We start from the raw sequence: 23965 nt of genomic DNA on the forward strand, positions 1-23965 counted from the left end.
GGGAAACCACGGAAAACCATCTTCAGGGCTGCCGACAGTGGGGTTCGAACCAACTGTCTCCCGAATACTAGATACTGACCGCACTTAAGCGACTGCAGCTATCGAGCTCGGTTTTCCTATTTGTGAAACTCACTACCTGAATTTTAACCCTGTTTATCAACATACCATTGCCTGCTGTCCATATCACAACATTTTCAAGGTCATGTTGCAGTTGTTCACAATCTTGCAACTTATTTTTTACTCAATAGAGAATAACATCATCCGCAAAAAGCCTTACCTCTGATTCCACTCCTTTACTCATATCATTTATATATATAAGAAAACATAAAGGTCCGATAATACTGCCTTGAGGAATTCCCCTCTTAATTATTACAGGGTTAGATAAAGCTTCACCTACTCTAATTCTCTGAGATCTATTTTCTAGAAATATAGCAACCCATTCAGTCACTCTTTTGTCTAGTCCAATTGCACTCAATTGCACTCAGTTTTATTAGGCTGTATTATTGTTTCAGAACATGTGGTTGAAATAGGTTGCTTCTCTACATTTTACAAGTGTTGAGACTTCATATAACTTCCTGGCACGACAGAATAACTCCTCATTGGTGATGGGATCTTCAACATTCTGCAGCACATCCACCTTTCAAAGGTCTGCAGTGAGTATATTAACGAAGGATTTAGTGTCCATGCTTTTACACTGTAAAGCAGCATGGGCAACATGACAAGCCAACGAGCTTTAAATCGAAGGTCACAGTTACATACAAGATGTTTTATTTTCTGGGAAACACTTCTTGCGATGTTGATTCTGGTTTTGATTTCTATATCTGGATACAATTCTTAGACAAAAATACATATTATTTATAATTTTAAAGAATTTATTCTATATACAGATATACAGACAAATTTATTATGTACTGAATCAAATCAATCAATGAGAATTAAAGAAGAAGAGACAAAAACATAATTATGAATAGTTGAGCTCTCTTTATTGTCATTATTACCAGTCAGTGATTTAAGTGAAATTTGCTGAATTCAAGTATCAGGCAGTAAATATTTATAATCTGTCAGTAACAAAACTTAGCTGCAAGCAAAATACATTTCTATCTTGTGAAACTCAGTTGATTTATATTATCAGTTCCAATCTAATGATTGTCTCCTGCACTAAATTAAGTGTTGATCAAATTTAATAGAAAGCTAGTTAATTTTCAGGTGGTCAGTAGATATTCTTAGGCTAGATCACTATAATCAGAGACTCTGATTAGTGAATTCTTAAGCTTAGATCAAGAATATCAAGCTCAAGAGACTGCTTCATATAAATTCTAATTGGAATGCTGCACAATCATCACAATTACATAAATCTCTCATTTCCATCACATGAGGCTAAAGACAGACAGGAGGAATACATAGCTTCTCATCAGGATATACAGTACACTTCTAGAAGACATGAGGTTGAGCAGTTCATAGAGAAACAAGATGCATGTCAAACTATGCCAATAGCTATTGAGTTTCATGCAGAGTTTGTATTCTAACTGCATACATGAATCGTGCAGAAATGAACCATTTGTGGCCTTTCTTAAAACATTCCGGCTAACTACTCCTAAAAGATATATATTAGTTGAATGCTTCAGCTCTGCAACAGCTTCTGTCATCCATCACCATCACATCCATTGCCCAGGTGCAGCCAACATTGGGCAGATATGGTTTGTCCCCATTTTACTTGATCTTCCCACCATTCTCCATCCAGTTCTCAGAAATGTTTCTCTACTTGCTATATTCAACTTTCATCCTTCCTTTTAGCTGGTCAAGTGCCAGATGAATGAGTCATAAAAAGCAGGTGGTTTTTGAAGGAAAACTCTCCTAACTGTCCTGGCCATTGTTGATGCACTCAGAATAGTCAGCTGTTGTGGTGCTTTATATTTTTGTTGAGATAAAGTAGAAATTTTATTGTAAAACTGTGTAATTTCGTGTCTGAGAAATTCATTTAGTGAAATAAATATTGTGAATTAGGTGTGTGTACAAGTAATCAAAATTGAAAAACCACAGCCTGTTTCCAGTCATTTGACCAGGTCAGGAATGAAATGAATGAATCCCTGATACAACCATACGCCCATGTATCCCCATTCTATACACAATTATCTTGGTTACGACTGAATGACAGACGTAGACTCCACGCAACTACTTTGGTGTATCAAGTGCTTTCTGAAAACACTCCTCCTTACCTATCCACCAGATTTCGCTACCTTAGTTCCCTGCACCTGTTCAATACCCGGTCAGGCTGTACGCTAGAAATTCCTGTGCATCGAACCGCAACCTACAACAGATCGTTCACTATCACCGCCACGAGCTGGTGGAATGAACTCCCCAATGACATCAGGGAAGCTAAATCTAAGACAAAATTTAAAATCCTTTGCCAGCGTCATCTTTTAAGCACTTCCAGCCTTTCTTGAGTGTGAATGGGATGCATGAATGAGAGTGAATATGGTTGTTTATTGCAATGTGTTCCTGTATATAATTTAGTTATACTTTACTCACCTTAGTTTAGTTAGTGATACTTTAGTTGCTTTAGTTATACTTTAGGTTGTAAAGATTTCATATGTTTAAATTTTATGTAAAATATACATTGTATATACATGAAGTGGTTAAGTGTAAGAAAGGGCCGGGAGCCCTAACTTCGCCACAATAAAGACGCTTTAATAATAATAATAATAATAATAATAATAATAATATAGCAGCGAGGATAGGAATCGTGTCAGCTGCCGAAGCCTGTTATACTCCTCTGGGGCAATGAATAATGACTGACAGATGAAATGAAATGATACTGGAGAGTGTTGCTGGAATGAAAGATGACAGGGAAAACTGGAGTACCCAGAGAAAAACCTGTCCCGTCTCTGCTTTGTCCAGCACAAATCTCACATGGAGTGACTGGATTTGAACCACGGAACCCAGTGGTGAGAGGCCGGCGCACTGCCACCTCAGCCACGGAGGCTCTTAATCAAAATTATTAATATATATTTTAAATTTACATTGACTAGTTCTGTTGGTGTTGGCAGATTATGTGCTGGAGGTTATATAGGTTAGGTTTGACTTTGCTTCGACTTTGGGTTGGGGGATATACCAGGCGTGTTTTTTAAGTAAGGACCGTTTTGTTGTAGACACTAGTAGTTTGCGCATGCGCTGTAATGAGCGCATGCTTCGTGTGCCGGCATGCCTCGAGAACAACGGTGCTCAGTTGCAGCTCTGTTGCTAACCTGTACGGTTCAGTTCTGTGCTTGCTCAAATGTTCATGATTATCAACTAGCCCGCCCCATGTGAGGTTCAGTCAGTGATACGGTTTTTGTTGGCAAGGAACCTGTCTGCTGCAGACATTCACTGACAGATTTGTGAAGTGTACAGCGCTAATGCTATGAATGAAGGGAAAGTGCGTAAGTGGGTACGAGGCTTCAAAGATGGCCAAGACAATGTTCATGATGAGGCCTGCTCCAGTCGCCCATCTCTGATCACAGACGATTTCGTGGCTTCAGTTGAAGCGAAAATTCATGAGGTCAGACGCTTCACAATAACAGCTCTTCTGACATGTCTAGGTCAGTGCTTTACAAAATTGTTTCTGAAAACCTAAATTTTAGGAGACTAAACTCCTAACGGAGGACCACAAAAACAAAAGATTAGAGTGTTCAGTGACATTTTTGACTCGTTATACCAAAGGAGGTGAGGACATGTTGATTCAGGTCATAACGGGAGACGAAACATGGGTTTCGTATATCACACCTGAATCAAAGCAACAGAGTATGGAGTGGAGACACACACATTTGCCTGTAGGGTGAAGTCCAAACAGACTCTGTCCCAGCACAGGATCATGAAAACAGCACAAACTCTTGGTTATTGGAGCAGGCAGCAAGTTTCTATGAAGAGGGTATTCAAAACTTAGTTGTAAGGTATGATAAGTGTCTAAATAAACTTGGCGGCTAGGTTGAAAAATAGAGTAAAAGTAGGTATCTAGAATCTGTAAATAAATGTGGTGTTTGAAAATTGTTTTTCATTGTGTAGTTGTTTTCAAATGGCCCTTACCTAAAAAAAGTGCCTCGTAATATTCCCTTTTTTGGTTTTGTTTAAATAACTGTAGTATTGTTGGTAGAATGAATCAATCAATCAATCAATACTGATCTGCATTTAGGGCAGTCGCCCAGGTTGCAGATTCCCTATCTCTTATTTTCCTAGCCTTTTCCTAAATGATTTCAAAGAAATTGGAAATTTATTGAACATCTCCCTTGGTAAGTTATTCCAATCCCTAACTCCCCTTCCTATAAATGAATATTTGCCCCAGTTTGTCCTCTTGAATTCAAACTTTATCTTCATATTGTGATCTTTCCTACTTTTATAAATGCCACTCAAACTTATTCGTCTACTAACGTCATTCCATGCCATCTCTCCGCTGACAGCTCGGAACATACCACTTAAAATAGATAGATTATGACATACCACTTAGTCGTGCTGCTCTCCTTCTTTCTCTCAATTCTTCCCATCCCAAACTTTGTAACATTTTTGTAACGCTACTCTTTTGTCGGAAATCACCCAGAACAAATCAAGCTGCTTTTCTTTGGATTTTTTCCAGTTCTTGAATCAGGTAATCCTGGTGAGGGTCCCATACACTGGAACCATACTCTAGTTGGGGTCTTACTAGAGACTTATATGCCCTCTCCTTTACATCCTTACTACAACCCCTAAACACCCTCATAACCACGTGCAGAGATCTGTACCCTTTATTTACAATCCCATTTATGTGATTACCCCAATGAAGATCTTTCCTTATATTAACACCTAGATACCTACAATGATCCCCAAAAGGAACTTTCACCCCATCAATGCAGTAATTAAAACTGAGAGGTCTTTTCCTATTTTTGAAACTCACAACCTGACTTTTAACCTCGTTTATCAACATACCATTGCCTGCTGTCCATCTCACAACATTTTCGAGGTCACGTTGCAGTTGCTCACAATCTTGTAACTTATTTATTACTCTATACAGAATAACATCATCCACAAAAAGCCTTACCACTGATTCCACTCCTTTACTTATATCATTTATATATATAAGAAAACATAAAGGTCTGATAATACTGCCTTGAGGAATTCCCCTCTTAATTATTACAGGGTCAGATAAAGCTTCACCTACTCTAATTCTCTGAGATCTATTTTCTAGAAATATAGCAACCCATTCAGTCACTCTTTTGTCTAGTCCAATTGCACTCATTTTTGCCAGTAGTCTCCCATGATCCACCCTATCAAATGCTTTAGACAGGTCAATCGCGATCAATTCTTATAAAGACTGTTTATTTTATGGGGTTGTACCTTCTACAATTTTTATATTCATAGAGTCCTAGGTACTAAACACAGGATTTCATATACAGTACCTAGTGCTTTAAGATGTGTAGCACCTGTAATGAAGGAAATAATTTCTTGATATAAATAATATGATAACCTTGTCAATTTTGTTAAAAGAAATTCAAGAGAATGTACAGTATTTCACTGACAAAATAGTTAATGGTCTTTATAATGTTGTTGATTATTGCTGCTCCTCATACTCAAGTATACCACTGTTGGCATACAGTAGAGTAAAAGATAATAATCATATTCCTATATCTTGATATTTGCATTTCAAGTCTGCAGCATAGTTTTGAGAGAAAGTATTGAGAAATTATTTTAGAAAAATGAAAATACACGGCCTGTTTCCAGTCAATTGACCGGGTCTGGAATGGAATGAATGAAGCACCCATCTAGTGGCGAGGATAGGAATTGTGCTGGCTGTGGAAGCCTGTCGCACTCCTCTGGGGCAATGATTAATGACTGTTGGATGAAATGATATTGGAGAGTGTTGCTGGAATGAAAGATGACAGGGAAAACTGGAGTACCCAGAGAAAAACCTGTCCTGCCTCCACTTTGTCCAGTAAAAATCTCATATGGAGAGACCAGGATTTGAATCATGGTACCCAGTGTTGAGAGGCTGGGATGCTGCTGTCTGAGCCACAGAGGCTCTTATATTATTTTAGAAACAATCCTTTTCTCTCTTTTCTTTTCATCATTAAAAGGGCAATTTTAATTTCCATCATGCATAGTAGGAAAAGTAGTAATAATAATCTACAAGTTGTAATAATCTAAGTATTTAGTTTTAACTACAATTTTATTATTTCTGTTAACAAATAAGATACTTTTAAGTACAGTTTAGAACTGTAGGTAGTTATTTTATTACATAGTATTTGCTTGCTTACCTGTTGTGTAATTCTTGAGTGATCCTTTCTACATTCAGTAATTAATGGCAGTTTTCATTTCTGTTAGTGCACAGTAGGATAAAACATAATAATATGATAGGCCTAAATAGTAACGTAGTGTAATTATTTCATTAATTAGTATATTGCTTACTTTGTCATATAATGTTTGTGTAGTAGCTTAGAGTGTATTTCTTTCCTTTGTTTTTTTTTAATTCACAAGATCTGTTATTTTATTTTTGTTGATGTAGCATACTTCAATGAAGAAAATTAAAGAATGGCTAAGGAATGCAATTGTGGGAAAGGTGGATGTGAATGGGAATTTAGAAGTACAAGGGAAGAGTTGGAGAGTTTGAAGGAGATAATTAGGATTCTTATGGAGGACAGGAATGAAGGTAGATCTCCCTCAAACAATGTACAGGATACAGTAGGTATGCAAGAGGGAGGAAAAGGGGGAAGTTGTAAAAGACAGGTGGGCTAATGTTTTAGGGAGAAGGAAATTGAGAACAAAGGGAAAGGCAGAGCGAAGGCAAGGAACTGGGAACTGTTGGAGAGGAGGGAATAGGAAGCAGGAAAGGAAAAGATAGCAAAAGGAAATGTAGAAGATAGGAAAAGGGGGGTGAAACAGAGTCATGGGAAGGAGAAAAGGCAGGAGGAAGTAGGTTCTGCAGCCATCAGGAAAGGCAGGGAAGACCAGGAGGGGAAGAGATAAAATGAAGTGGGTGGGGTTGAGCCTCTGGTCATGGGGGACTCCATTGTTAGACGTGTGATAAAAGTGAGTCAAGGAAAGGGTATGAGGGTAGTGTGTTATACAGGAATTAAGTTAAGGCAGATGTTGAGGAAGGTAGAAGGGCAGGAGGTAAGCAGAAAAATGGTATCTCTGAAAGTGGAAACTGAGACTTGTACAGATTGTTCTTTCTTGGGTATCAATGTTCAATTTCCCAGTGACAGTCTGACCATCATGTTATGTATACTTGCAGCTAGAGAACACTTTGGTAGTCATAATGCCGAAATGCTGAAGAATATTATCCTCAGTGTTTGTGAGATGTATGGTATTTCGGTGCAACAGATATATTCAGTAGGCATGGACAATTGATCACACATAATTAAACTTGCAAAGTTGCTGGGGCAAGAAGAATTAAATGACCATGAGAGTGAAAAAGATGGCCAGAATGATGCCTTATATGTTACGTGGGATAAACGTGAATATTAGAACTATTATTTCAAAGTGAACATTGTAAGATAAAAATCAGGAAGGAACATCAAAGGGAATTTCATAATCAGAATGTCCAAGACACTAAAGCCCATTGCTCACGGTCAAATTTTTCATGAAATTTAATGAACAATTCTTTGTACAATACGGAGTGACTGTTGCTCATGGTCAAATTTTACCAAACACATGATTTGATAAAATGTTTTGTCTAATAAAGCAAGTGCTATTTTTCATTAAATTATTTCATACAACAGCCAATCAGAGCAGCATATATGGTGACTGCAATGAAGTGGCGGGTCTGTGAAGCTCAAGTTGTAAACAAACATGTTTGGCTGGATGAAAGAAGCAGTTGGAATTTCAATTGAAGAGTATAGGAAACATGTGTGTTTATACAGAGATCGATCGATCGATCGATCGATCGATGTGTTAATACAGAGATTGATCAATCAATCAATCAATCAATCAATCAATCAATCAATCAATCAATCAATCAATCAATCTCTGCATTTAGGGCAGTCGCCCAGGTGGCAGATTCCCTATCTGTTGTTTTCCCAGCCTTTTCCTAAATGATTTCAAAGAAATTGGAAATTTATTGAACATCTCCCTTGGTAAGTTATTCCAATCCCTAACTCCCCTTCCTATAAATTAATATTTGCCCCAGTTTGTCATCTTGAATTCCAACTTTATCTTCATATTGTGATCTTTCCTACTTTTATAAATGCCGCTCAAACTTATTTGTCTAGTGGTTAAGTGTAAGAGAGGGCCTCGAGCCCTAACTTCGCCACCAATAAAGGCATTATCTATCTATCTATCTATCTACTAATGTCATTCCACGCCATCTCTCCGCTGACAGCTCGGAACATACCACTTAGTCGAGCAGCCGCTATACTGCAACAGAAGTGGGGTACGGGCCCACTCCACTCCCGTGAAGACTCTTCGGGAACGGCGCGCCATCTCCCGGCAAAGGCTGAAGTGCAGTGCCCCTACCGCCAACACAACTGGGGACTGCCCATATACTTCTAATCTGCGGCGACCATCACCACGACTACCCCTCTCATAGTAGCAGGAGAGGCGTATCTGAGTGTACTTGAGGGGTCCGGGCAACATCAACTGGATATCGGCAGCGGCAATTGGCCTTGCCGTCAAAAATATTCACATATATTTAATATTCTATGACAACAAAGACACTCTAAAGCTGCAGTTAAACTACCTTCTACCTATCAACTTAGAAAAAAAAAAAAAACCTTAGAAATTTTCTTCAACTGGAAATAATTTTATCAAAATTCTTCTTCTGTGTCACCCCAAGGAAGGACATTTTGGGGGAGAGGTCTGTACCGGGAGGTACACCCCAAAGCTGCGCATTTAAATCTAGCACCTAAAATAACTCCTCTACTGGTGAAACATTGAAATTGAAACTATACCTACTTAAAACTTTACTCAGAAGATGTCACCACAGAAATCTGATGTAATTTTGTTATTGTGAAGTTTCCTGAACAGTGTACATCTCTACTTGTTTTGTTTGCTATCCATCAAGAAGTTAGGATATTCTCTCATAGATGATACTGCCAAAAAACTATGATCATGCACCCTGGTGCGAAGTGAAAGAACTTTTGATTTAAAGAAGTTTTGTATTCATAAGGTTTTTTTTTTTTTTACTGATTGATGTTCATTTATTTTTGGGTTGGCAATATTTATCTTTCCTTTCCGCCAATTTTGAATCTAGCCAATCCCAAATTTCTGTAATTAATTTTCTACCAATCACAGTCTTCTTCTTCTTCTTCTTCTTCTTCTTCTTCTTCGATTTTGAGTGTAACTTTGATAGTACCCAAAAAACGTGAGAGGGTGTGGCTAGTTTTATCTGGAATGGTCTCTAACCTTCCCCGAGGGTTTATAAACTGCGGATTTTCACGTCTCTTGGCCAATTGATCGTCATCTGACCTAGTGTGTGTGTCAAAGCAGGAGGCAGGCGGCCTCTTTCATCAGGCAGCAGTACTTCAACAAGGTAATGGCCACATAATATATTTCTTTCTTGCTAACTTGGCAGTTTAACCTGAGGGAAAGGTCTGAAACTTTAACTATGTAATCAACTTTTCTAAAATGTAAATCTTCTTTTGGCTAATATAAAAACATTGTAAAAACTTTAACTGTAAATCGGGGATAGAGAGTGATGTACCCTCTCAAGCTCCCCTTCATCTTAGTTTGAGGTGCCACATTTTTGTAACCTTTTGTTTCTACAATGTATTAAAGTTATTTCCATTCGTGCTACCTCAGTAGTTTGGGAATAGCCCCTGTTTCATCGGCCCAGTGCCCTATAGGTTTTAAATTTCTTTTTGGAGCACAGTCTTCGACTCCATTCAATTTGTACTTGGGCCGTTTATTTAACCTGTTCTTTTTCACTAAGGCCTTGTAGGTTAGGTACTAGATACCTCTATGTAATTAGATTTCTATGTGTAAATAGTGCCTTGTAAGGCCAGAGAGTATTAGAGTTTCATGCTATTTCGCCTTGAGTAGGAGTGGAAAACTGAGAGCCTGTTTGCTCTTTTTGAAAGTTTTTGTAAGATTAATGAATGCCTCCTGAAGGCTAAATGTTGTACTTTTGGGAGCAAGTGCTCTTTAAATTAGGGGATTTCTGCCCCTCACTAAATAATACCTCTTCCTTTGTAAAATTGTAAAACTAGGAGCTTGAAGCCCAGAATTTGTAAAAACCACTAATCTTGGACCTTCCTACTCTTGTTTCAAGATTGATTTTGTACCTGATATGTTGTTATGTTTGTTTTGGAAAAGAAATATAACATTTAAAGTTTTACCAGTAATTTCAATTCTTGACATTGTAGTTAGACCCATTCACCACAGCACCTTCTTTCACCTCTGCGTCCACAGGAAACACCGAAACACTTTTAATAACTGCACATGCAACTATTGCAACTAAAGCTGCAATTTGTTTACTATGTACTGATGGCATTTGTGATTCATTCACTGACAATAGAACCTACTCATCTGACAGCCAAAAAGCAAAACAATCAGTTTCAGAACTTGAGACCTATTCCCGCAGAGACAGAGGTCAGGCCAAACAAATATAATTCTGTGTTTTGACCAACAGATGGCAGAGTGGTCACTGGAATAAATATGAAGCAATATTTTACCATGTACAACACAACACAACACATTTTATAAAAGATTTTAGGAATCTTTTGTCAAATAATTTTACCAAAAATTTTACTGTGAGCAAGAGGCTTTAGTTAGATCTGTGAGATACGCAGCTCATACACTGCAGTTTCTGTAAATGATCTGAAGTATCCCACACCCATTCGAACTATAGCTCAAACACAGAATGAAAAAATTGCATTCTTCGGCAGTGAGGAAGAGGTGTACTTCAAGCAATGAAACTATGGTAACCCATATATCACTGTGCTACTAGATGGACATGCTTCAGCATTTGATAGCACTGAAGCCGTGTTGCACAGGCAGTAATAAAGATTTACTTCTATCAAGGGAGACTTGGAATGACATTGAACTGATCATAAACATGTTAATGCCAGCTCATGTAGCTACCAAAAATTGCAATAGGAACAGTTAAGTATTGGTAACTTCTGCTGAATATGGCTCCGCTGTATATAGGAGACATCTAAAATAATCACTTTGCCATCTGTAAGACTTATGAATGCAATGAAGACTGGACAAAAACTGTAACATGACAATAACATTACCTCCTTAGCAGGAATGTTCTGCAACCTTAGATATAATGTAGCACTTTCTCAGCAGGAAGCTGAAGGGGCTAAGCAGCATTTGACCAAGATACGGACACATGTTGTGGAAATGGAATCATCATACACTACCATTACTAGTGACATTTATCCAACTGACAACAATGATACAACTCTGATGCTGATGAAGTTGCGAGAATGTTGAAAGCTTTACAAAAAGAAAAGAAAACAAGACATCACTCTTCCAAACCATTTGGCCAACTTTAGGGCTGACCACACAAATTTCAGTGAACTTACTCAGCTGCAATCATAGAAAAACAACTTAGAATTTTGGCAGAAGAACAAACACGCAATGTTCCAGTTGCATAAGGTAGCCACTACAGTCCTATCTACGTATAATCCCGAATACCACCTGCACTTTTTTCCCCAAAATATTGGTTCTAAATCTTGGGCGCGGGTTGTATTCAAGCCGTTCATTCTTGTAAATATTTACTACGTTTGCATGAGTATTGAAAAAGATTTGAATATGGTTACTGTACTCAATATACCACATATAAACGGGCATTCAGGTCTTATTGTGTTTTAGTTGCGTTCTAGAAAACAAGAATGATTTTTTCTCAATATGGTTACAGTGGCATGCAAACGTGAAATGTAAGGTAAAGAATTACAGTAAATCAAAGAATATGGGTAAATATGCGGTAAATATGAAAGCCGCTGCTGCAGATGCTCAATCGTCATTTGTTTCACAAGTGTTACTGGCATGCTGGGTGCGCGAATAGCTGATCTCGCGGGATATTGTACTTTGCGAGAGTCGAGACTGTTGGTTATGGAAGTCTACCTCGCTCACATTCGAGTTCCGTATCTGTCCCATGAAAGTGCAGTCTCGATAGTAAGCGATGTATTCAAAATGGCGTCTGCAGTCATTTACTGTGCATGAGAAACTTAAAGTTGTAAGTGAAGCTGAAATATATGGAAATCGTGCTGTTGGCAGAAAGTACGATATTGATGAATCATGTATTCGTGATTGGCGGGAGAAGAAGGAAAAACTTCTAAAAAGTAACGGCAATCGCAGAGTGTTCTGCGGGCGGAGTGCAGTGTTTCCAGAAAACGACTCCATAAATGTGATAGAAAAACATGAGTTAGGATATGGTGTTTCTAGTGAAATGTGTCAATTGAAAGCACTAGAGATCTCAAAAGAACTCAAAACACAGGATTTTACTGCAAGCCACGAATGGATCTGAAACTTTTACCGGAGAAAGGGATTGTGCATTTGGAGACGTACGTATATTTCACGTCTCCCTGGGGCGTATGAAGAAAAATTAACGGCCTTTCAGCGTCACATTATTCATTTGAGGAAGCAAAATTCATATTTGCTGTCGCAAATTGGGCAGACACCTGTCTATTTTGAAATGCCGTTGGAAAATACAGTGGATACGAACGGTTCTAAAAGTGTAACCATCAGAACAGGTGGTAACAAAAAGCAACGATGCATGGTAATGTTTTGCGTATTAGTGGGTGGAACCAAACTCCCTCCATATGTGGTTCTGAAAAGGAAAACGCTTCTGAAAGGAAACTTGCCATCTGGTGTTATTGTTAGAACACATGAGTCTGGCTGGATGGACAGTGCATTAGTTGAGGCTGCATGAAACGTGTTTGGCAATGTCGCCTGGGAGCTTTGTTACAAAAACGAAACATGCTTGTGTTGGACAGTTACCGAGGACATACAACTGACACCATAAAAGATATGATGAGGAAAGGAAAATTCTCAGAGGACTCACTTCTATTCTACAGCCGTTGGATGTGTGCATTAATCAGCCTTTCAAAACTGCAATGAAACAGTTGTACACCGAATGGATGTCTGATGGTGATCATGCATTAACACCAACCAGATGAGTGAAGAGGCCTGAAGTGGGACTAATATGCAGCTGGATCAAGACCACATGGGCGTGCATTCCCAATGATCTAGTGTCCAAAAGCTTTAAGAAATGTGGAATTTCAAATTCAGTGGACGGTAGTGAGGACGATTATTTGTGGAAAGATGCCAGCAATGAAAATTCCTATGGTGAAACTTCAGATGACGATGGTGAATTGTGAATGATGTGAGTATTGGACCGATTTTATTTATGATTTTTGTGCAGATTTTATTAATTGTAAGCTATTTGAATTTATATTTGTGGTATATTTGAAGAAAATTAAATAGGTATGTAAGTTTTTTGATTCTTTTACTTTTTTCCATATTTTGCTGTCTTAAATTTAGGGTGCAGGTCTTATTCGGTGGCAGGTGGTATTCGGGATTATATGGTATTCCATCCACACAGGTGTCAAAAGATTCCTGTCATTAAAGTACATACTTTCTCCCCATCGTTGTCAACCTCCGTAGTGTAACGGTTAGTGTTATTAGCTGCTGTCTTTGGGGGCCTGGGTTTGATTCCCAGTACTGCCAGAAATTTAAGAATGGCAGGAGGGCTGGTATGTGGTTGAAATGGTAGATGCAGCTCATCTCCATTGGGGGTGTGCCTGCCTGAAAGGAGCTGCACCACCTCAGGATGAGGACACAAGGTTACTTTTCCTCCTCATTGCAACTTACGCAGTGATATAATAGGAGATATCTTGTTAATGAGGACTAATCCACAGTAAGCATTGTTGCCTGATTATCATAGCACTACAGAATACATGCACGCAACATTCAGCCATGCCATTCTGATATGGTTGTGAAGGCACATGCAAACAATTGAAAACAGAGACACTAGGCCCTTCAACTTATATTTAAACATTTATTTTCCTTATTTAACATTCAGGATTTGTTTTTAGTGTTTTGTTTTTGACTTGACTTGGTGTGGCTAGGATCACTAGTGCAACCTATGCTCAGTAACTTCTATTCTAGAATCGATCTCTTTTTAATGTATATTCTAATGTATGAATTCAATTGCTGAAAAAGTATTTTTTTACAATCATATTTGCCCCATGTCTTTACCTGTAATGTAGACTGTATACCAGTGGATGTATTTTACCTGTAATAAGAACGGTTTCCACACTATTATGGTTATACAGGGTGCGGCAGAAATACCTGACGAATTTCAAACATAAATAACTCAGCAGGGCAATAAGCCATTTAAATATTTATTGCACAGTTGGAAAGAGTAGTGTTTGCCATTTGAGTCACATACACATATACACTACATTTTGAAAATAATGTCATCCAAATACGGACCGTCCTATTCGATGCACCTCTGAAGCCTCTCCCTGAAGTTCTGCATGACTCGCTTCAGCATGTACGGATGGAACTTCATGTCTGCATGTAAAATCCTCATTACGGTGTGATCCGAGAGTCCCATAGCACGTGAATGCCTACGCACTGAACGTTGAGGAGATTGCGTAATGGTGTGTCTCACTGCAAGGGCGGTCTCTGATGTTCAGACGCTACGAGGCCTACCAGATGGCTTTGTTTTCACACTCGAACCACTTTTTCTCAAACTCTTCACCGGTGACAGAATGTTGTTCCTGCTCGGAACTTTATCATGTTAATCTAAGCCAAAGTGTCTGCGAAAGAAATGCTGTGTTGTGGTAACAGAGTGGGCATTTTTTAAATAAGTCTCAATCACAAAACCACGGTGTTCACCACTCCATGCCATGCTAGCGACTGGCTGGCTGACTGACTAGCCCGGACGAGACGATGCACGTGTTCTCCAAGGCCAAGGCCATGACCGCGCACACCACAACAATAACACCTGTGGCCAATATGACCTTTAGTTCGCTCCAATCTACTGTATGTGACATAAATGGCAAACCCAGCTCTTTTAAAATGTGCAACAAAATTGTGAATGGCTTGTTGCGTTGCTGAGTTATTTACGTCTGAAATTCGTAAGGTATTTCTGCCGCACCCTGTATATAGGCATAAGCATTTTGTAATATCGGTATTATATCCAAACCTAAATTATTCTGGTATTTAGTCTTTGATTATGACAGGCAGGGGATACTGTGGATGTATTCTTTGGCTCCCCCAACGGGGGTGAGTAGCAGTGGTGTCAAACTCTACAACATTTGAACACAAACCATTTCATTCTGCACACACCCTGTATGGTGGAGTGCATCATCAGCAACTGCATAATAGGGGCCTGCATTCCAGAAAAGAATGCTGCAATTAGATCTGTAATAAAATATATTCCTAGTCTTAAATTACCTCCCTTACAGTCTAGAATGGGCAAAAATGTAAAAATATTTCATACATGGCTCCAACATTTCTCTTCCTGTTCCCATTTTCATTCAATACTGAAGAAGTTAATGCTGGTTCTCCCTCCCATTCTCAGACAGATTGATGAATATTATTTTATTTAATTACTCAACATCAAGGTTAAAAAACCAAACTGCCCCTTACCAAGCAGCTGTAACAAAAATAATAAGTACCTGACAGTAGTCCAACTAACTCCACGTTTGATGTCTATGTCATCCAAATGTTTCTGAATGAACAACACTGAAGCATACCAGTCTGCGGTATTGAACTCGTATGGAATATTCCAACCTAGTGGACCAAACTTGCGTCGCTCTTGTACTACCGAATGTAGAAATGATACAGCATATAACATAGGTAGGTACTGCAACGTATCACTGTAATCCAGCATATCTTGATTCATACTCTGGTATGTTCGTTTTAGTCCAGCACGCATACCTGGACAAATAGACAAATATTGTATAAATATCCATTATATCTCAAACCTAGCAGAAAAAAGTTCTGATCTAGTAAGGTGATATATATATACATCACCTAACTAGATCAGAATCAGAAATGTTGTTGTTTATATATATATATATATATATATAAATCTAAATAATAGTTTCCTTGCTGCACACAGGCTGGCCAGGCTAATGTAAGACCAGCGAGGAAACTTCTTCCATTTTAACATCTTTAATGAAACCAAGCTCGGCATTTCAGCTTGTAGACATTTTGAGGGAAATTCCCTTCAGGAATAGTCCAATTCAATCAACTTTAATAACCAAGAACTACTGCCCTTCAGTAAAGTGTTGAAATATTTTAAACTTGCTACTCCAACACCTGCAGAACAACACTTCCAGATTTTAAGAAAAACAAGCATATAATTTATATATGTTATTTCACATAAAATAAGATCTTCAAAGATCTGTAAAAACTATAGTCAATATAATAATTTTAAATTTAGAAACACACAAAAAAAGTGTATTCTTATGTGTGTATATGTGTATTAATGGAAACATGTATGTTTGTTAATAATGGTGATTTTGACTAGAGTCCATAAACTCATATGAATGTGTGTTACTATGATCATATGCTTTTAACAGTGACAGTATCTGATTAGAATTCACAGACAGGATTAGACACTTAAGTAACATCTAGTGTTTAAAAAAAATTAAATATATCCTCAGTTTCATTTTTTGTATTTTGATTGTTGAAGATATCTTTTAAAAACCATGATTGATGTTATTCTCTAAATTAATTGGTATTGTAAATGTAGAATATGTTAAGGCAACAATCTCTTACTCTTATAAATAAAGGCAGAATTTCATTAAGAAAAGAACCATAACACTTGTTAAGGTTGATAATATGGACTAAAAAAAATTAATTTCAATTCACGTAACCAGGATCTTCATTGACCAGCAGCTTTCCTCCTCCTTCCCTTTCACACTTTGCATCTCACAAGGCTCTCAATTCCCTCCACCCCCTCCTCTTTATCCCCTTTGTGATAGATATCCCCTAACACCCCATGCAACTGTTCCAATTTGTGGATGATACCACCATCATTGCTACTCTCTACAGCATTCACTCTATTAACCATACTGTCCATCCTACCTAAACCCCTTCATTTCATGGTGTGATTGGTAGCACCATAAACTCAACTAATCCAGACCCAGGCCTTCCTATTCTGCTGCAAACACTGAGATTCAGCAGCACCCATGATCCTTGCCACCTTGAAATCTGCATCCGCGACTGCTGTGTCCGAATCCAACCCATCCTTAAAAACCTGGGAATTCTCTTCAATAAAGCCCTGACCTTCTGCTCCCGGTTCCTTCACTTTAAAACCATTACCACCGTTTGTACCCAGCTAGTCTGATGGCTATCCAGCACCCGGTGGGTTCGTAACTCCTCTCTACTCCTCTTAACCTACAAGTCCTTTGTCCGTCTCCCCATTACCTATGGCCTCACTGCCTGGGCGTCCGGCTCCATGGCTAAATGGTTAGCATGCTGGCCTTTGGTCACAGGGGTCCCAGGTTTGATTCCCGGCAGGGTCGGGAATTTTAACCTTAATTGGTTCATTTTGCTGGCACGGGGGCTGGGTGTATGTGTCATCTTCATCATCATTTCATCCTCATCACGATGCGCAGGTCGCCTACTTGCGTCAAATCAAAAGACCTGTACCTGGTGAGCCGAACTTGTCCTTGGACACTTCTGGCGCTAAAAGCCATACACCATTTCATTACTGGCTGAGCAGCTGTTGGCCATGCCAAATGTACCCTTTACCATCCACTCCTTTCCACAGAGCACCACACTGTTCGCCATGCCCTCTACCTCCCCTTCAGCTTACGCCTGTCTGATCTCTATGAAAACTTACCCTTCCTGAAACCTGAAACTGGATTCCTGCAGTTCTGGCTGCGACAAGGAACCAAGAGAAGCTGGAACCCATCTTTACACATTGTGCTTGTACTCATGGGGTTGCACCCAGTAAGGAATCAAAAGTTAAACACTTAAGTGGTAGACCACCCTGGATAAGCTAGAGACATTTCAAAGCCATGTCAGAACTTATCCTCCCTGAATGCCTCCAACTCTGATCACAGGTAGCTTATGTAGTCGCCACGCAGCCAAGGCAATATCCACCTGGCTTGGAAGGTATTTTCCATGGTCTATATTTAACAATACCATATTGGTATGTACCTCATAGCATACACAGGATAGCTCCTGCTCAGGCATTTGATTGTGCAGGGATGTGTGTTTTGAGGTGGATACTACTGCCTGGGTACATGATGCTTCCATCCAGGGCTGCGTTCACAAAAGAGGACTCCGAGTAGAGTTGGAGTAGAGTAGAGCATCGCGGAGTAACTAGTAAGGTTAACTCTGAGTAACAGTGTTTCGTGAACGCTTGGAGTGAATACGGAGTAATAGAATATGGCTAATCAATTAAGGAAGGTTATTTGTTTTACCATGACCTCATTTGCGAGGAATTTAATGTCTAATTTCCAGGTGAATTTCTTCATAGCAACATGCTATATGAGTTGTTACTATTTTCCTCACCAAGTTGTGCCTTAAAACAGTATCCGTTATTCTTTATCTCGTAGAAACAATCTGATTACATTGATGATGAATACCAATACATCAGCTCTGCACTTGTGCACGATAAGCCATTTAGGACAACTAGCTGTGTAGATTATGTTGTTAATGACTACGATGAAACTGAATTTAAACAGCATTTCCGATTGCCGAGATCAGCATTCGAACATCTACTCAGAGTCATTGACCCTAAACTTTCTAAATCCAAAATCGGGGAACAAGGAAGACCATTGCAAGACCCATGAAAGCAACTTCTGGATGTAATTTTGCTCTTAGCACCTGATTCATACAGATCCGTTTCGTGAGAGTTATAAATGCACTGTATGGTATTTCTGATCATATAATTAAATGGTCTCAGTCAGAAGGTCATCTAAAATAAAAAAGTTACTTGTTATACATTTACCAAGGAAATCTTAGAAAGTTGAAGTTAATAAATCAGCTGATCGTACATAACATGGGCATTCTTATAAAAATTCATTCATGTTATTTCTGCCGATTATTAAAATTGGTACCTATTTTTCCTGTTTTAAAGAAAAATATCTCCTTTATTCAATACATAACGCCCTTCTTTGTCAACAACTAGAAAATAATTTGAAAACATTTTCATGTCAATGTCTGTCTGTTAGGTCATCAGCCCAGAGGCTGGTTGGATCCTCAAATAGCACCACCAAATGTTATGCTGTTATAAGGAAACCCCAAAAACCAATGGTAGCACCAAAGTGAGGCGTACTAGGCAAGATGAGGAGTGAGGGAGTTTGCCATTGCTTTCCTCACTGGGTCAGAAAGTACTATTGCAGCACGACTGACCCTGTGAGCAACACCTTTCATAACACTCAGATGCACTAGTCATGCTCCTAATGTCATTACTCAGCACTACCCATACCCCAGCAACTTCCATATTGTCACAGCCATGGATGTTGACTGGGACTTCGGTGGAAGCTACACTTTACTCTGGCCTGTGCCAAGATGTGGATGCAACTGTCAATATACTCGCATTTTAATATTTTTTACTGCCACCAATGAATGCATTAGTGTGCATGTCGAGTTAAATCTACCCACCTATTTACGCGGAGTAAAAAGAGTATACTCTGTGTTAACTCGAATGCATTTTCTGAACACCTTGCAGAGTTAACTCTTTACTTTTGTGAACAGATAGAGTGAACTCTGAGTTTACTCAGAGTTGGAGAGTAGTATTTTGTGTATGCAACCCAGCAGATGGGGATATCATCTGGGATTTTGGGCACAGTGACACATGTAGAAGGTCCTTCCCCAAGCAGCACACACATTTACATTTTTGAATTGGTCAAACCCTCAACAGGCGATCATGGCCACTTAACTCACACGGGGTCCATTTCATGAATACTGTGCCACAAGTCTGTGTTTTGCTATGGGTGCCCCTTTTAGTCACCTCTTATGACAGGCAGGATAAACCACGGCTGTATTCTTTACCACCCACAGGGGGTTATTTCATTTTTATTGTAAGTTTCTGCTTTAAACATGAAATGATACAAAGTAGAGAAATATGCTGTACATGAGTGTGTATGAAAATCAAGCTGACCATTTGGTAGATTTGGCATGTAGCATTCATAACAACACTGTCTGTAATTTGGTTCTTCAGAACTAACCTGTCAAAATAGCCTACTTATTTGGTGATTCAAGTTATGGTGTTAGCCTGCATAAAGGAGAGTTGACATATCTGATATTTATCATGTTGAACTTCTGCTTCATTCATGAGAAGATTACTAAGCCCAGTGTGCTAAACATTTTAAATAAACATTAAACCAGACAATTCCATCCAACATCTACAATTTATTTTTCTAATGAAAGGTGCATGCAAGGTCTGCTAGCACACATGTGATTACAGAAATGGAGGTATGTGAGGCAATCAGGGTGCTCAAATGTAACAAAACAACTGATCTGGATGAACTATCAGCCAAACTGTTAAAACATGGAGGTTAAAATTTGGCACATCATCTGACTGGACTATGTAACACAAGCTGCCAAGTGAAACAAGTTTCAAAAGATTTGCAATGTTGTTCAATTTTTAAACTACCAAAGAAGGGGAGCTTAACTGAGCAAACTAACTAGAGAGGCATCACACTTCTCTTGGTGCCAGGCTAAGTTCTTTGAACGGTTCTGGTAAAATGAATACAAGATGCAGGAGCCAACAGCTAAGGGAAAAGCAGGCTGGTTTTTGCTGTAAAAAATCATGATCAGAGCAAGTATTCATCCTCTGACATATAAATGAACAATTCATGGAACTGAACTGGCCGATAGGTTTTAATGTCATCAATATTACAAAGGCATTTGACAGCATGACATCGCAGATCACAGCGGAATATCCTAGGCCTCTATGGAGTTCCTGAGTGATTCAGCAATATTTTATTAATTCTGTACCTAGGTTCAGATCATTGCATAAAAACAGACACAGCCGTTCCGTTGTACTACTTCGCATGCTAGGGTCGTCCCGTTGTGCTGACTTCCATTAAATAAAATTATGTTTCAGGCCATACGTGGTTTCTGGTACAATATGTACAGATTTCGACTCCCACTCATCATACACTGACTGACAGAGCAAATGCAACACCAAGAAGGAGTGGTTCGAAAAGGATGAAAGTTGGGGGAAAAACAGAGACGGCACGGACGAATAATTGATGTTTATTTCAAACCGATATGCAGGTTACACAATGCGCACGGCATCGACTCAGTAGGATGTAGGACCACCGCGAGCGGCGATGCACGCAGAAACACGTCGAGGTACAGAGTCAATAAGAGTGCGGATGGTGTCCTGAGGGATGGTTCTCCATTCTCTGTCAACCATTTGCCACAGTTGGTCGTCCGTACGAGGCTGGGGCAGAGTTTGCAAACGGCATCCAATGAGATCCCACACGTGTTCGATTGGTGAGAGATCTGGAGAGTACGCTGGCCACGGAAGCATCTGTACACCTCGTAGAGCCTGTAGGGAGATGCGAGCAGTGTGTGGGTGGGCATTATCCTGCTGAAACAGAGCATTGGGCAGCCCCTGAAGGTACGGGAGTGCCACCGGCCGCAGCACATGCTGCACGTTGCGGTGGGCATTTAACGTGCCTTGAATACGCACTAGAGGTGACGTGGAATCATACGCAATAGCGCCCCAAACCATGATGCCGCATTGTCTAGCGGTAGGGCACTCCACAGTTACTGCCGGATTTGACCTTTCTCCACGCCGACGCCACACTCGTCTGCGGTGACTATCACTGACAGAACAGAAGCGTGATTCATCGGAGAACACGATGTTCCGCCATTCCCTCATCCAAGTCGCTCTAGCCCGGCACCATGCCAGGCGTGCACGTCTATGCTGTGGAGTCAATGGTAGTCTTCTGAGCGGACGCCGGGAGCCGGGAGTGCAGGCCTCCTTCAACCAATCGACGGGAAATTGTTCTGGTCGATATTGGAACAGCCAGGGTGTCTTGCACATGCTGAAGAATGGCGGTTGACGTGGCGTGTGGGGCTGCCACCGCTTGGCGGCGGATGCGCCGATCCTCGCGTGCTGACGTCACTTGGGCTGCGCCTGGACTCCTCGCACGTGCCACATTTCCCTGCGCCAACCATCTTCGCCATAGGCGCTGCACCGTGGACACATCCCTATGGGTACCGGCTGCGATTTGACGAAGCGACCAACCTGCCCTTCTCAGCCCGATCACCATACCCCTCGTAAAGTCATCTCTCTGCTGGAAATGCCTCCGTTGACGGCGGCCTGGCATTCTTAGCTATACACGTGTCCTGTGGCACACGACAACACGTTCTACAATGACTGTCGCCTGAGAAATCACGGTACGAAGTGGGCCATTCGCCAACGCCGTGTCCCATTTATCGTTCGCTACGTGCGCAGCACAGCGGCGCATTTCACATCATGAGCATACCTCGGTGACGTCAGTCTACCCTGCAATTGGCATAAAGTTCTGACCACTCCTTCTTGGTGTTGCATTTGCTCTGTCAGTCAGTGTACATTCTCTGAGAATTCTTTGAGTGCCGGTGGTGTCTCAGGCATCAACTCCTTGATGGAAACCAAATTGTGTTTCTTTGATGTAGCCATAGGCCTCCCCTTCATCTTTTCTTCATGATTTGAAGGATGATTTTGGATGCATGAGGAGCCAAACTGATTTTTCTGTACGTACTACAGTTAGTCACATTTGTTTTCTTTGATAAAGGAATTATGACATAGTTCCAAAATTTAAATGGCCAAATAACAATTTCATATTTGTAGATTGTCTCATTTAGGTTACACAGACTGTGATTATATCAACAGCTGACTTCATGAGTTCCATACAGAGGTTCTCAATGCCTGGAGCTTTCTCAACTCTAAATCACTTTTAGCCACAAGTAAAGTTATGACTAAACGTGTATGAAACTCAGTTGTGATATTGTTTTAAGAGTTAAGTACAACTAGTTAATTATCCTTCGGTTGTGTGTATGTACTTGAGTTCTTCATTGTGGAGAGCCTTAATGTACATTTCCCAGTGGTTCTTTATATGTGTTTCATCAGCAACTATTGAGTCTTGGTTGTCACACAATGCTGTGTTTAGAGTTCCCTTTTTTTGGCAAGTGGCATATTTTCCTTTCTATTTTCAGTGCTAAGCTGCTCTTTCTTAGTCTGTTGTTATAATTATTATTGTGTGCTGGAAGATGTTGACCATTTCACATACAGTACCTTGGCAGTAAAAGCATGCCAAGTGGGTGGGTGGTTTGTCAGATCATCCGAGCTAATTCAACTCACCGTGTAGAGCGCAAATCACTGAGCTTGAATAGAGCAGCGATCTAGTACACTGGCTTCAGATAGCCTCAGGTGATGCATAAAATGCTACAATCTGAACTATATATTTATATGACTTTGGTGCTAATACTTTGTGTATTACATATTCAGTTTCAAACTTACATGTTAATGACACAAATAATGTAGCAGAACAGGTTATATGGCATCAATATAGAGAAAACATTTAATTCTTCTTGAATACTTGGGCAATGCATATATGGTATTTTCTGATGAGTAAATATATTTCATATTAAAAAAACTTCTCAAACAATTAGTACAACACAATCTCGTCTCAAAAAATACCACAACAGGATGTAAATGGATCAGAGAAGTAAGAGAGGATCTGAAGGAAATAGGCCTTACAACAGAAGACACCACAAATAAGATAAAATTGAATACAAAACTCAAGAATACAAACCTCTGCTTTACCCTTACACAAAACAAACCAACAACATGCACATTTTCAACTGAGGAAAAGGCACGAAGATCGGAGCATCTGAAGAAGTACTGGGAGGACCGCAAAGCCCGAACAATCCCTTCAAAGAGACCTGAACGACGGACTGACTATAGTGATCCTATGTGGTCATAAAAGAAGAAGAGGAAGAAGAAAGATGTGATCTTAGTATAGCATAATACAACAAATTGGGATGTACTGGAGGTTGTTGGTCACTTGTTGGTCCCATCTATACTCTGACAATAATTAAT

General features: G+C 39.7%; 1 protein-coding gene across 1 annotated transcript in view; it reads right to left on the reverse strand.

The window, feature by feature from the left end:
* Positions 1-23965, reverse strand: part of kl-3 (dynein heavy chain 8, axonemal kl-3) — a 232356-nt gene that overhangs the window by 77255 nt on the left and 131136 nt on the right. The window contains exon 7 of the mRNA XM_067151919.2: positions 15579-15840. Coding sequence (XP_067008020.2) covers positions 15579-15840 — 262 coding nt within the window. The remainder of the gene's footprint in view (positions 1-15578; positions 15841-23965) is intronic.

Source organism: Anabrus simplex, chromosome 7, assembly GCF_040414725.1.
Source record: "Anabrus simplex isolate iqAnaSimp1 chromosome 7, ASM4041472v1, whole genome shotgun sequence".
NCBI lineage: Eukaryota > Metazoa > Arthropoda > Insecta > Orthoptera > Tettigoniidae > Anabrus > Anabrus simplex.